Source organism: Bombina bombina, chromosome 2 (genome assembly GCF_027579735.1).
Source record: "Bombina bombina isolate aBomBom1 chromosome 2, aBomBom1.pri, whole genome shotgun sequence".
NCBI lineage: Eukaryota > Metazoa > Chordata > Amphibia > Anura > Bombinatoridae > Bombina > Bombina bombina.
Window position 1 is genome coordinate 360,668,203 of NC_069500.1, and position 14,969 is coordinate 360,683,171.

The 14,969-nt window shown below is 43.7% G+C and overlaps 1 protein-coding gene across 1 annotated transcript in view; it reads left to right on the plus strand.

Moving 5' to 3' along the window:
* KNTC1 (kinetochore associated 1) overlaps nucleotides 1-14,969 on the plus strand; it is a 1,377,837-nt gene that overhangs the window by 463,110 nt on the left and 899,758 nt on the right. Inside the window, exon 30 of the mRNA XM_053701768.1 lies at nucleotides 5,755-5,889. Coding sequence (XP_053557743.1) covers nucleotides 5,755-5,889 — 135 coding nt within the window. The remainder of the gene's footprint in view (nucleotides 1-5,754; nucleotides 5,890-14,969) is intronic.

The window sequence follows — 14,969 nt, forward strand, 5'->3', positions numbered from 1 at the left end:
GTTTGTATGAGGAAAATGATTTTAGCAACCGTAACTAAAATCCATGGCTGTTCCACACAGGACTGTTGAGAGCAATTAACTTCAGTTGGGGGAACAGTTTGCAGTCCCTTGCTGCTTGAGGTATGACACATTCTAACAAGACGATGTAATGCTGGAAGCTGTCATTTTCCCTATGGGATCCGGTAAGCCATGTTTATTACGATTGTAAATAAGGGCTTCACAAGGGCTTATTTAAACTGTAGACTTTTTCTGGGCTAAATCGATTGATTATTAACACATATTTAGCCTTGAGGAATCATTTTATCTGGGTATTTTGATATAATAATATCGGCAGGCACTGTTTTAGACACCTTATTCTTTAGGGGCTTTCCCAAAGCATAGGCAGAGTCTCATTTTCGCGCCGGTGTTGCGCACTTGTTTTTGAGAGGCATGGCATGCAGTCGCATGTGAGAGGAGCTCTGATACTTATAAAAGACTTCTGAAGGCGTCATTTGGTATCGTATTCCCCTTTGGGTTTGGTTGGGTCTCAGCAAAGCAGATACCAGGGACTGTAAAGGGGTTTAAAGCTTAAAACGGCTCCGGTTCCGTTATTTTAAGGGTTAAAGCTTCCAAAATTGGTGTGCAATATTTTCAAGGCTTTAAGACGCTGTGGTGAAAATTTGGTGAATTTTGAACAATTCCTTCATGTTTTTTCGCAATTGCAGTAATAAAGTGTGTTCAGTTTAAAATTTAAAGTGACAGTAACGGTTTTATTTTAAAACGTTTTTTGTACTTTCTGATCAAGTTTATGCCTGTTTAACATGTCTGAACTACCAGATAGACTGTGTTCTGAATGTGGGGAAGCCAGAATTCCTATTCATTTAAATAAATGTGATTTATGTGATAATGACAATGATGCCCAAGATGATTCCTCTAGTGAGGGGAGTAAGCATGGTACTGCATCATTCCCTCCTTCGTCTACACGAGTCTTGCCCACTCAGGAGGCCCCTAGTACATCTAGCGCGCCAATACTCCTTACTATGCAACAATTAACGGCTGTAATGGATAATTCTGTCAAAAACATTTTAGCCAAAATGAACCCTTGTCAGCGTAAGCGTGGCTGCTCTGTTTTAGTTACTGAAGAGCATGACGACGCTGATATTAATATCTCTGAAGGGCCCCTAACCCAATCTGAGGGGGCCAGGGAGGTTTTGTCTGAGGGAGAAATTACTGATTTAGGGAACATTTCTCAGCAGGCTGAATCTGATGTGATTACATTTAAATTTAAATTGGAACATCTCCGCATTTTGCTTAAGGAGGTATTATCCACTCTGGATGATTGTGAAAATTTAGTCATCCCAGAGAAACTATGTAAAATGGACAAGTTCCTAGAGGTGCCGGGGCTCCCAGAAGCTTTTCCTATACCCAAGCGGGTGGCGGACATTGTTAATAAAGAATGGGAAAGGCCCGGTATTCCTTTCGTCCCTCCCCCCATATTTAAAAAATTGTTTCCTATGGTCGACCCCAGAAAGGACTTATGGCAGTCAGTCCCCAAGGTCGAGGGAGCGGTTTCTACTTTAAACAAACGCACCACTATTCCCATAGAGGATAGTTGTGCTTTCAAAGATCCTATGGATAAAAAATTAGAAGGTTTGCTTAAAAAGATGTTTGTTCAGCAGGGTTACCTTCTACAACCCATTTCATGCATTGTCCCTGTCACTACTGCCGCATATTTCTGGTTTGATGAACTGCTTAAGGTGCTCGATAGTGACTCTCCTCCTTATGAGGAGATTATGGACAGAATCAATGCTCTCAAATTGGCTAATTCTTTCACTCTAGACGCCTCTTTGCAATTGGCTAAGTTAGCGGCTAAGAACTCTGGGTTTGCTATTGTGGCGCGCAGAGCGCTTTGGTTGAAATCTTGGTCGGCTGATGCGTCTTCCAAGAACAAGCTACTAAACATTCCTTTCAAGGGGAAAACGTTGTTTGGTCCTGACTTGAAAGAGATTATCTCTGATATCACTGGGGGTAAGGGCCACGCCCTTCCTCAGGATCGGCCTTTCAAGGCAAAAAATAGACCTAATTTTCGTCCCTTTCGTAAAAACGGACCAACCCAAGGTGCTACGTCCTCTAAGCAAGAGGGTAATACTTCTCAGGCCAAGCCAGCTTGGAGACCAATGCAAGGCTGGAACAAGGGAAAGCAGGCCAAGAAACCTGCCACTGCTACCAAGACAGCATGAAATATTGGCCCCCGATCCGGGACCGGATCTGGTGGGGGGCAGACTCTCTCTCTTCGCTCAGGCTTGGGCAAGAGATGTTCTGGATCCTTGGGCGCTAGAAATAGTCTCCCAGGGTTATCTTCTGGAATTCAAGGGACTTCCCCCAAGGGGGAGGTTCCACAGGTCGCAGTTGTCTTCAGACCACATAAAAAGACAGGCGTTCTTACATTGTGTAGAAGACCTGTTAAAAATGGGAGTGATTCATCCTGTTCCATTAAGAGAACAAGGGATGGGGTTCTACTCCAATCTGTTCATAGTTCCCAAAAAAGAGGGAACGTTCAGACCAATCCTAGATCTCAAGATCTTAAACAAATTTCTCAAGGTCCCATCGTTCAAGATGGAAACCATTCGAACTATCCTTCCTTCCATCCAGGAAGGTCAATTCATGACCACGGTGGATTTAAAGGATGCGTATCTACATATTCCTATCCACAAGGAACATCATCGGTTCCTAAGGTTTGCATTCCTGGACAAACATTACCAGTTCGTGGCGCTTCCTTTCGGATTAGCCACTGCTCCAAGGATTTTCACAAAGGTACTAGGGTCCCTTCTAGCGGTGCTAAGACCAAGGGGCATTGCAGTAGTACCTTACCTGGACGACATTCTGATTCAAGCGTCGTCCCTTCCTCAAGCAAAGGCTCACACGGACATTGTCCTGGCCTTTCTCAGATCTCACGGCTGGAAAGTGAACGTGGAAAAGAGTTCTCTATCCCCGTCAACAAGGGTTCCCTTCTTGGGAACAATTATAGACTCCTTAGAAATGAGGATCTTTCTAACAGAGGCCAGAAAAACAAAGCTTCTGGACTCTTGTCGGATACTTCATTCCGTTCCTCTTCCTTCCATAGCTCAGTGCATGGAAGTGATCGGGTTGATGGTGGCGGCGATGGACATAGTTCCTTTTGCGCGCATTCATCTAAGACCATTACAACTGTGCATGCTCAGTCAGTGGAATGGGGACTATACAGACTTGTCTCCGAAGATACAAGTAAATCAGAGAACCAGAGACTCACTCCGTTGGTGGCTGTCCCTGGACAATCTGTCTCAAGGGATGATGTTCCACAGACCAGAGTGGGTCATTGTCACGACCGACGCCAGTCTGATAGGCTGGGGCGCGGTCTGGGGATCCCTGAAAGCTCAGGGTCTTTGGTCTCGGGAAGAATATCTTCTACCGATAAATATTCTGGAACTGAGAGCGATATTCAATGCTCTCCAGGCCTGGCCCCAGCTTGCGAGGACCAGGTTCATACGGTTTCAATCAGACAACATGACGACTGTTGCGTACATCAACCATCAGGGGGGAACAAGGAGTTCCCTAGCGATGGAAGAAGTAACCAAAATTATTCTTTGGGCGGAGTCTCACTCCTGCCACCTGTCTGCTATCCACATCCCAGGAGTGGAAAATTGGGAAGCGGATTTTCTGAGTCGGCAGACATTGCATCCGGGGGAGTGGGAACTCCATCCGGAAATCTTTGCCCAAGTCACTCACCTGTGGGGCATTCCAGACATGGATCTGATGGCCTCTCGTCAGAACTTCAAAGTTCCTTGCTACGGGGCCAGATCCAGGGATCCCAAGGCGGCTCTAGTGGATGCACTAGTAGCACCTTGGACCTTCAAACTAGCTTATGTGTTCCCGCCATTTCCTCTCATCCCCAGGCTGATAGCCAGGATCAAGCAGGAGAGGGCGTCGGTGATCTTGATAGCTCCTGCGTGGCCACGCAGGACTTGGTATGCAGATCTGGTGAATATGTCATCGGCTCCACCTTGGAAGCTACCTTTGAGACGAGACCTTCTTGTTCAGGGTCCGTTCGAACATCCGAATCTGGTTTCACTCCAGCTGACTGCTTGGAGATTGAACGCTTGATTTTATCGAAGCGAGGATTCTCAGATTCTGTTATCGATACTCTTGTTCAGGCCAGAAAGCCTGTGACTAGAAAGATTTACCACAAAATTTGGAAAAAATATATCTGTTGGTGTGAATCTAAAGGATTCCCTTGGGACAAGGTTAAGATTCCTAGGATTCTATCCTTCCTTCAAGAAGGATTGGAAAAAGGATTATCTGCAAGTTCCCTGAAGGGACAGATTTCTGCCTTGTCGGTATTACTTCACAAAAAGCTGGCAGCTGTGCCAGATGTTCAAGCCTTTGTTCAGGCTCTGGTTAGAATCAAGCCTGTTTACAAACCTTTGACTCCTCCTTGGAGTCTCAATTTAGTTCTTTCAGTTCTTCAGGGGGTTCCGTTTGAACCCTTACATTCCGTTGATATTAAGTTATTATCTTGGAAAGTTTTGTTTTTAGTTGCGATTTCTTCTGCTAGAAGAGTCTCAGAATTATCTGCTCTGCAGTGTTCTCCTCCTTATCTGGTGTTCCATGCAGATAAGGTGGTTTTACGTACTAAACCTGGTTTTCTTCCAAAAGTTGTTTCTAACAAAAACATTAACCAGGAGATTATCGTACCTTCTCTGTGTCCAAAACCAGTTTCAAAGAAGGAACGTTTGTTGCACAATTTGGATGTTGTTCGCGCTCTAAAATTCTATTTAGATGCTACAAAGGATTTTAGACAAACATCTTCCTTGTTTGTTGTTTATTCAGGTAAAAGGAGAGGTCAAAAAGCAACTTCTACCTCTCTCTCTTTTTGGATTAAAAGCATCATCAGATTGGCTTACGAGACTGCCGGACGGCAGCCTCCCGAAAGAATCACAGCTCATTCCACTAGGGCTGTGGCTTCCACATGGGCCTTCAAGAACGAGGCTTCTGTTGATCAGATATGTAGGGCAGCGACTTGGTCTTCACTGCACACTTTTACCAAATTTTACAAGTTTGATACTTTTGCTTCTTCTGAGGCTATTTTTGGGAGAAAGGTTTTGCAAGCCGTGGTGCCTTCCATTTAGGTGACCTGATTTGCTCCCTCCCTTCATCCGTGTCCTAAAGCTTTGGTATTGGTTCCCACAAGTAAGGATGACGCCGTGGACCGGACACACCTATGTTGGAGAAAACAGAATTTATGTTTACCTGATAAATTTCTTTCTCCAACGGTGTGTCCGGTCCACGGCCCGCCCTGGTTTTTTTAATCAGGTCTGATATTTTATTTTCTTTAACTACAGTCACCACGGTACCATATGGTTTCTCCTATGCAAATATTCCTCCTTAACGTCGGTCGAATGACTGGGGTAGGCGGAGCCTAGGAGGGATCATGTGACCAGCTTTGCTGGGCTCTTTGCCATTTCCTGTTGGGGAAGAGAATATCCCACAAGTAAGGATGACGCCGTGGACCGGACACACCGTTGGAGAAAGAAATTTATCAGGTAAACATAAATTCTGTTTTTAAAATATTAAGCCGTTTCCTTTCATTCCTGCTTTGGGATATAGTTAAATATGTATTTTTTTTTTCTTTAGTTAATGGTTGATTAAAAAATGTTTGAGGAAGAAACTTAGTCTTAATAAGAACTAAAAAACAAAAGCAAAATGAAGAAACGTAATTGCATTTTTTCTTTCTTTCAGGGTTTGGTAAAGTATATTCTTAAGCAAGATGCATCTACATCTTTGGAGGATGCTTTAAAGATTGTGCAAGCATACATGTTACCTACTGTTGAAGTCTACATCTTTAGAATTGTGCAGTTGATTTATATGAAAAGGGTAAGTTAGGTTTCTGTTGATTTGTTTACAACTTTGGTGATATCACATGGGAACGATCTTGCAAATGCATTGTAACTAAATAACATAATTAACAACATTTTCCTCCTTATCCTTGCAATTGTGTCCCAATCCTATTTTCAAATTCTCACAGTATGACATTCAAATGGTAAAAAAATTATGAGACATATTTGTTTTTTATTTATTTAATCAATTATTTATTTCTTTTACAAGATATGACGAGTCCACGGATTTCATCCTTACTTATGGGATATCGCCTCCTGGTCAGCAGGAGGAGGCAAAGAGCACCACAGCAGAGCTGTATATATAGCTCCTCCCTTCCCTCCCACCCCAATCATTCTCTTTGCCTGTGTTAGTGATAGGAAGAGGTAAAGTGAGGTGTTAGTTTAGATTCTTCAATCAAGAGTTTTTTATTTTTAAATGGTACCAGTGAGTACTATTTCTCTTGTTAAGTGTATTCAGTCCACGGGTCATCATTACTTATGGAATATATTCCCTTCCCAACAGGAAGTTGCAAGAGGATCACCCAAGCAGAGCTGCTATATAGCTCCTCCCCTCACATGTCATATTCAGTCATTCTCTTGCAACTCAACTAGTATAGGAGGTTGCGAGAAGTCTGTGGTGTTTTTATACTTAGTTTATTTCTTCAATCAAAAGTTTGTTATTTTAAATGGCACCGGAATGTGCTGTTTATTTCTCAGGCAGTGTTTGGAAGAAGAATCTGCCTGCGTTTTCTATGATCTTAGCAGAAGTAACTAAGATCCACTGGCTGTTCTCGCACATCCTGAGGAGTGGGGTAACTTTCAGAAAGGGAATAGCGTGCGGGGAATCCTGCAGATGAGGTATGTGCAGTAAATTATTTTTCTAAGGAATGGAATTGACTAAGAAAATACTGCTGATACCAATGTAATGTAAGTAAAGCCTTTATTACAGTGAAAGCGACTGTTAACAGGCTGATTTAAATATATACAGTAAAGTAATTTTCTAAGGAATGGAACTTGACTGAGAAAATGCTATTAATACCGAAGTGCTGTTATAAGCCTTAAATGCAGTAGGAGGACTGGTATCAGGCTTATCAATAGAAATTTATACTTCTTAACAAAAGGAGGTTTAAAACGATTTTACTGGCATGTTTAATCTTTTGTGAGGTACTTTGGTGATAAAACTTATTGGGGAAAAAATTTTTTTTCCACATGGCTGACCGGTTTTTCTGCATAGAAACAGTTAACTGAAACTCCCTATGTTGTAATATTGAGTAGGAGGGGCCTATTTTAGCGCTTTTTTGACGCAGTAAAAATTTAGGCTTAATCTTCCTGCTTCTTTCTGCATGAACCAGGTCGTCTCCAGAGAGCTTAAGGGACTTCAAAAGTCATTTTGAGGGAGGTAATCAGTCACAGCAGACCTGTGACAGTGGTGTTTGGACTGTATTAAAAAACGTTTTTTTCTTTACTGCTTATAAAAAACCGTTTTGGGAATTAAGGGGTTATTCATCAATTTGCAAGTGGGTGCAATGCTCTGCTAACTTAATACATTTACTGTGAAAATTTTGTTGCTATAACTGATTTGGTTCATTGTTATTTCAACGGTGACAGTTTTTTGTGCTTCTTAAAGGCACAGTAGCGTTTTTCTTTATTGCTTGTAAAATTATTTACAGTGTTTTCCAAGTCTGCTAGTTTTATTGCTAGTCTGTTTAAACATGTCTGACACAGATGAGTCTCTCTGTTCACTATGTTTAAAGGCCAGTGTGGAGCCCCACAGAAACATGTGTACTAAATGTATTGATTTCACTTTAAGTAATAAAGATCAGTCTTTATCTATAAAGGAATTATCACCAGACAACGAGGGGGAAGTTATGCCGACTAACTCTCCTCACGTGTCAGTACCTTTGCCTCCCGCTCAGGAGGCGCGTGATATTGTGGCGCCTAACGCATCAGGGGCGTCCATACAAATCACTTTACAAGACATGGCTACTATTATGAATAATACCCTGACAGAAGTATTATCTAAATTGCCAGATTTCAGAGGCAAGCGCGATTGCTCTGGGGTAAGAATAGAGCGCGCTGGTGCTACAAGAGCCATGTCCGATACTGCGTCACAGTTTGCAGAACATGAGGACGGAGAGCTTCACTCTGTAGGTGACGGATCTGATCCAGGGAAACCGGATTCAGAAATTTCTAATTTTAAATTTAAGCTTGAGAACCTCCGTGTATTGCTAGGGGAGGTTTTAGCGGCTCTGAATGACTGTAACACAGTTGCTATTCCAGAGAAGTTATGTAGGCTAGATAGATACTATGCAGTACCGGTGTGTACTGATGTTTTTCCTATACCTAAAAGGCTTACAGAAATTATTAGCAAGGAGTGGGATAGACCTGGTGTGCCTTTTTCCCCTCCTCCTATATTTAGAAAAATGTTTCCAATAGACGCCACTACACGGGACTTATGGCAGACGGTCCCTAAGGTGGAGAGAGCAGTTTCTACTTTAGCTAAGCGTACCACTATCCCGGTGGAGTATAGTTGTGCTTTTTCGGATCCAATGGATAAAAAATTGGAAGGTTACCTTAAGAAAATGTTTGTTCAACAAGGTTTTATCTTACAGCCCCTTGCATGCATTGCGCCTGTCACTGCTGATGCGGCATTCTGGTTTGAGTCTCTGGAAGAGGCCATTCACTCAGCTCCATTGGATGAAATTATGGACAAGCTTAAAGCACTTAAGCTAGCTAATGCATTTGTTTCTGATGCCATTGTACACTTAACTAAACTAACGGCTAAGAACTCCGGATTTGCCATCCAGGCGCGCAGAGCGTTATGGCTTAAATCCTGGTCAGCTGATGTGACTTCTAAATCTAAATTGCTTAATATTCCTTTCAAGGGGCAAACCTTATTCGGGCCCGGCTTGAAAGAAATTATCGCTGACATTACTGGAGGTAAGCGTCATACTCTACCTCAGGACAAGGCCAAATCAAAGGCCAAACAGTCTAATTTTCGTGCTTTTCGAAATTTCAAGGCAGGAGCAACGTCAACTTCCTCCGCCCCAAAACAGGAAGGAACCGTTGCTCGTTACAGACAGGCCTGGAAAACTAACCAGTCCTGGAACAAGGGCAAGCAGGCCAGAAAACCTGCTACTGCCTCTAAGACAGCATGAAGGGTTGGCCCCCTATCCGGAAACGGATCTAGTGGGGGGCAGACTTTCTCTCTTCGCCCAGGCGTGGGCAAGAAATGTCCAGGATCCTTGGGCGTTGGAGATCATATCTCAGGGATATCTTCTGGACTTCAAGGCTTCTCCTCCTCAAGGGAGATTTCATCTTTCAAGGTTATCAGAAAACCAGATAAAGAAAGAGGCATTCCTACGCTGCGTACAAGACCTCCTAGTAATGGGGGTGATCCACCCAGTTCCGCGGACGGAACAAGGACAGGGATTTTATTCAAATCTGTTTGTGGTTCCCAAGAAAGAGGGTACCTTCAGACCAATTTTGGACCTAAAGATCTTAAACAAATTCCTAAGAGTTCCATCATTCAAAATGGAAACTTTTTGGACCATCTTACCCATGATCCAAGAAGGTCAGTACATGACCACAGTGGACTTAAAGGATGCCTACCTTCACATACCGATTCACAAAGATCATCATCGGTTCCTAAGATTTGCCTTTCTAGACAGGCATTTCCAATTTGTAGCTCTCCCCTTCGGGTTGGCCACGGCCCCGAGAATCTTTACAAAGGTTCTGGGCTCACTTCTGGCAGTTCTAAGACCACGAGGTATAGCGGTAGCTCTGTATCTAGACGACATCCTGATACAGGCGTCAAACTTTCAAATTGCCAAATCGAATACAGAGACAGTTCTGGCTTTTCTGAGGTCGCATGGGTGGAAGGTGAACGTGGAAAAGAGTTCTCTGTCACCTCTCACAAGAGTCTCCTTCCTAGGGACTCTGATAGATTCTGTAGAAATTAAAATTTACCTGACGGAGACCAGGTTATCAAAACTTCTAAATGCTTGCCGTGTCCTTCATTCCATTCCACGCCCGTCAGTAGCTCAGTGCATGGAAGTAATCGGCTTAATGGTAGCGGCAATGGACATAGTGCCATTTGCGCGCCTGCATCTCAGACCGCTGCAATTGTGCTTGTTAGGCCAGTGGAATGGGGATTACTCAGATTTGTCCCCCCTACTAAATCTGGATCAAGAGACCAGAGATTCTCTTCTCTGGTGGTTATCTCGGGTCCATCTGTCCAAGGGTATGACCTTTCGCAGTCCAGATTGGATGATTGTAACAACAGATGCCAGTCTTCTAGGCTGGGGCGCAGTCTGGAATTCCCTGAAGGCTCAGGGATCGTGGACTCAGGAGGAGAAACTCCTCCCAATAAATATTCTGGAGTTAAGAGCAATATTCAATGCTCTTCTAGCTTGGCCTCAGTTAGCAACACTGAGGTTCATCAGATTTCAGTCGGACAACATCACGACTGTGGCTTACATCAACCATCAAACATCAACCATCAAGGGGGAACCAGGAGTTCCCTAGCGATATTACAAGTCTCAAAGATAATTGGCTGGGCAGAGTCTCACTCTTGCCACTTGTCAGCGATCCACATCCCAGGCGTGGAGAACTGGGAGGCGGATTTTCTAAGTCGTCAGACTTTTCATCCGGGGGAGTGGGAACTCCATCCGGAGGTGTTTGCTCAACTGGTCCATCGTTGGGGCAAACCAGAACTGGATCTCATGGCGTCTCGCCAGAACGCCAAGCTTCCTCGTTACGGATCCAGGTCCAGGGACCCGGGAGCGACGCTGATAGATGCTCTAGCAGCTCCTTGGTTCTTCAATCTGGCTTATGTGTTTCCACCGTTTCCTCTGCTCCCTCGACTGATTGCCAAGATCAAACAGGAGAGAGCATCGGTGATTCTGATAGCGCCTGCGTGGCCACGCAGGACCTGGTATGCAGACCTAGTGGACATGTCGTCCTGTCCACCATGGACTCTACCTCTGAGGCAAGACCTTCTAATGCAAGGTCCTTTCAATCATCAAAATCTAATTTCTCTGAGACTGACTGCATGGAGATTGAACGCTTGATCCTATCAAAGCGTGGCTTCTCCGAGTCAGTTATTGATACCTTAATACAGGCACGAAAGCCTGTTACCAGGAAAATCTACCATAAGATATGGCTTAAATACCTGTATTGGTGCGAATCCAAGAGTTACTCATGGAGTAAGGTTAGAATTCCTAGGATATTGTCCTTTCTCCAAGAGGGTTTGGAAAAGGGCTTATCAGCTAGTTCGTTAAAGGGACAGATCTCTGCTCTGTCTATTCTTTTGCACAAGCGTCTGGCAGAAGTTCCAGACGTCCAGGCTTTTTGTCAGGCTTTGGCTAGGATTAAGCCTGTGTTTAAAACTGTTGCTCCCCCGTGGAGCTTAAACTTGGTTCTTAAAGTTCTTCAAGGAGTTCCGTTTGAACCCCTTCATTCCATTGATATTAAACTTTTATCTTGGAAAGTTCTGTTTTTGATGGCTATTTCCTCGGCTCGAAGAGTCTCGGAGTTATCTGCCTTACATTGTGATTCTCCTTACCTGATTTTCCATTCAGACAAGGTAGTTCTACATACTAAACCTGGGTTTTTACCTAAGGTAGTTTCTAACAGGAATATCAATCAAGAGATTGTTGTTCCTTCATTATGTCCTAATCCTTCTTCAAAGAAGGAACGACTTTTGCATAATCTGGACGTAGTCCGTGCCCTGAAATTCTATTTACAGGCAACTAAAGATTTTCGTCAAACTTCTTCCCTGTTTGTCGTTTACTCTGGACAGAGGAGAGGTCAAAAAGCTTCGGCAACCTCTCTCTCCTTTTGGCTTTGTAGCGTAATACGTTTAGCCTATGAGACTGCTGGACAGCAGCCCCCTGAAAGAATTACAGCTCATTCCACTAGAGCTGTGGCTTCCACCTGGGCCTTTAAGAATGAGGCCTCTGTTGAACAGATTTGCAAGGCGGCGACTTGGTCTTCGCTTCACACAAATTTGACACTTTTGCTTCTTCGGAGGCTGTTTTTGGGAGAAAGGTTCTACAGGCAGTGGTTCCTTCCGTTTAAGTTCCTGCCTTGTCCCTCCCATCATCCGTGTACTTTAGCTTTGGTATTGGTATCCCATAAGTAATGATGACCCGTGGACTGAATACACTTAACAAGAGAAAACATAATTTATGCTTACCTGATAAATTTATTTCTCTTGTAGTGTATTCAGTCCACGGCCCGCCCTGTCTTTTTAAGGCAGTTCTAAATTTTAATTAATACTCCAGTCACCACTGCACCCTATAGTTTCTCCTTTCTCGTCTAGTTTCGGTCGAATGACTGAATATGACATGTGAGGGGAGGAGCTATATAGCAGCTCTGCTTGGGTGATCCTCTTGCAACTTCCTGTTGGGAAGGGAATATATTCCATAAGTAATGATGACCCGTGGACTGAATACACTACAAGAGAAATAAATTTATCAGGTAAGCATAAATTATGTTTTTTCTCAGTGTAGACAGAAATCGTTATTCAGTGACTCCCCAAGAAGGATTGGAGACATATTATTTACTGCCCTGATGATGATGGTCTTAGCAAACATTATCTAAGATCCTGCTTGTTCCCACAGATCGGCTGAAGGTGGTGAAAAGAGCATCTTCATTGTGTGGGACCATGGCATGCTGCGCTCAGCATTGAGGTATGTTCAGTCATTTGCTTCTGGGGAAGCTAAGATATATCAGAACAGACTGACATTTATTCCCTATACCGGGGAGGGGTAATCAGTATGCACAGTGATCATGAATGATGTGCCTGGGGTTCCCCTCTCTATTGGGTGCTATGAACTGTGTTTTTTTCAGTAAACTGATGTGTGCTTCACCCAGTGGGTATACTATGTTGTGGGCTGACGCTGGGAGATTGCGGATTGTTCCCCAAGGGTTCTAACGTTATCTGTGATGAAACTTATGACCGGACAGTCGAGTGTGTTTTATTTGAGGCGCACATTGGCGGTTCTCTTTATTATGGTTTATGTGGTTAAACCAACATTTTTTTCTTCCCATGCGGTTTCCTTGCTGTGGACTTGATTTCCGCCCACGATGGGCGGGGCTTAGCTTTGCGCGCTTAGCCGCGCAGTTGTCATCCGGATCCTCGATCAGCAACAGGTCTCTGTAAGTCAGTTTGTGTATGCAACTTCACAAACAAACTTGGGAGCGCCGCTCACAGGGTATTCAGTGTCTCGTGGGGGCAGGTAGGCGCCGCAGCAGAGCTGTGGTGAGGTGCAAGTGCAAAAAGTTTGTGATGGCTGCAGTTATGTCAACTACCCTTACAGAGGTAATATCTAAATTACCAGTGTTACAGGGTTAACGCAGTAGGTCAGGTATTAATGTGAATACTGAATCCTCTGATGCTTTATTGGCTATTTCTGACGTACCCTCACAGTGCTCTGAGTTGGGGGTCAGGGAATTGCTGTCTGAGGGAGAACTATCAGACTCAGGAATTATGTTACCTCATGTCCTTTAAATTTAAGCTTGAACACCTCCTCTTGTTACTTCGGGAAGGTTTGTGACTCTGGATGATTGTGACCCTATTGTGATACCACCAGAGAAATTGTGTAAGAGGTACCTACTTACACTGATGTTTTTCCGGTTCCTAAAAGAATTACGGAAATTATAAAAAAGGAATGGGATAGACCAGGGATACCGTTCTCTCCTCCTCCTAATTTTAAGAAAATGTTTCCCATATCATACACCATTCGGGACTCTTGGCAGTCAGTCCCTAAGTTGAAGGGAGCTATATCTACCCTGGCTAAGCGTACAACTATACCTATTGAGGACAGTTGTGCTTTCAAAGACCCTATGGATAAGAAGTTAGAAATTATTTATTCATCAGGGTTTTCTTTTACAACCTACAGCTTGCATTGTTCCAGTTACTACTGCAGCAGCTTTTTGGTTTAATGCTCTAGAAGAGTCTCTGAAGGTTGAGACCCCATTAGAGGACATTTTGGTTAGAATTAAGGCTCTCAAGCTAGCTAATTCTTTTATTACAGATGCCGCTTTTCAAATTGCTAAATTAGCGTCGAAAAATGCAGGATTTGCCATTTTAGCGCGTAGAGCATTATGGCTCAAATCGTGGTCTGCTTATGTGTCATAAAAATCTAAGCTTTTAGTTATTCCTTTCAAGGGTAAGACCCTATTCGGGCCTGAATTGAAGGAAATAATTTCTGACATTACTGGAGGTAAAGGCCACGCCCTACCTCAGGATAAGTCTGTTAAGATGAGGGGTAAACAAAATAATTTTCGTTCCTTTCGAAATTTTAAAGGAGTATCCTCTGCTTCCTCTTCCTCTACAAAGCAGGAAGGGAATTTTGCTCAATCCAAGTCCATCTGGAGGCCCGACTAGGCTTGGAATAAAGGTAAAGAATCTAAGAAGCCTGCTGCTGCTACAAAGACAGCATGACGGGGCGGCCCCCGATCTGGGACCAGATCTAGTAGGGGGCAGACTTTCTTTCTTTGCCCAGGCTTGGGCAAGAGATGTTCAGGACCCCTGGGCATTGGAAATCGTGACCCACGGGTATCAACTGGAATTTAAGGATTTTCTCCCAAGAGGGAGATTTCATCTTTCACGATTATCTGTAGACCAGATAAAAGGAGAGGCGTTCTTACGCTGTGTAAAAGACCTCTCTACCATGGGAGTAATTTGTCCCATTCCAAAACTGGAACAGGGACAGGGGTTTTTCTCAAATCTTTTCGTGGTTCCCAAAAAAGAGGGAACTTTCAGACCGATTTTAGATCTCAAGTGTCTAAACAAGTTTCTCAGAGTCCCATAGTTCAAGATGGAGACTATACGAACAATCTTACCAATGATCCAGGAGGGTCAATATATGACTACCGTGGACTTGAAAGATGTTTACCTTCATATCCCTATTCACAAGGATCATCCATTAGTTCCTAAGGTTTGCCTTCCTGGACAAACATTTTCAGTTTGTGGCTCTTCCCTTCAGGTTGGCCACAGCACCCAGGATCTTCACAAAGGTTCTAGGATCCCTTCTAGCGGTTCTCAGACCATGGGGCATAGCAGTGGCG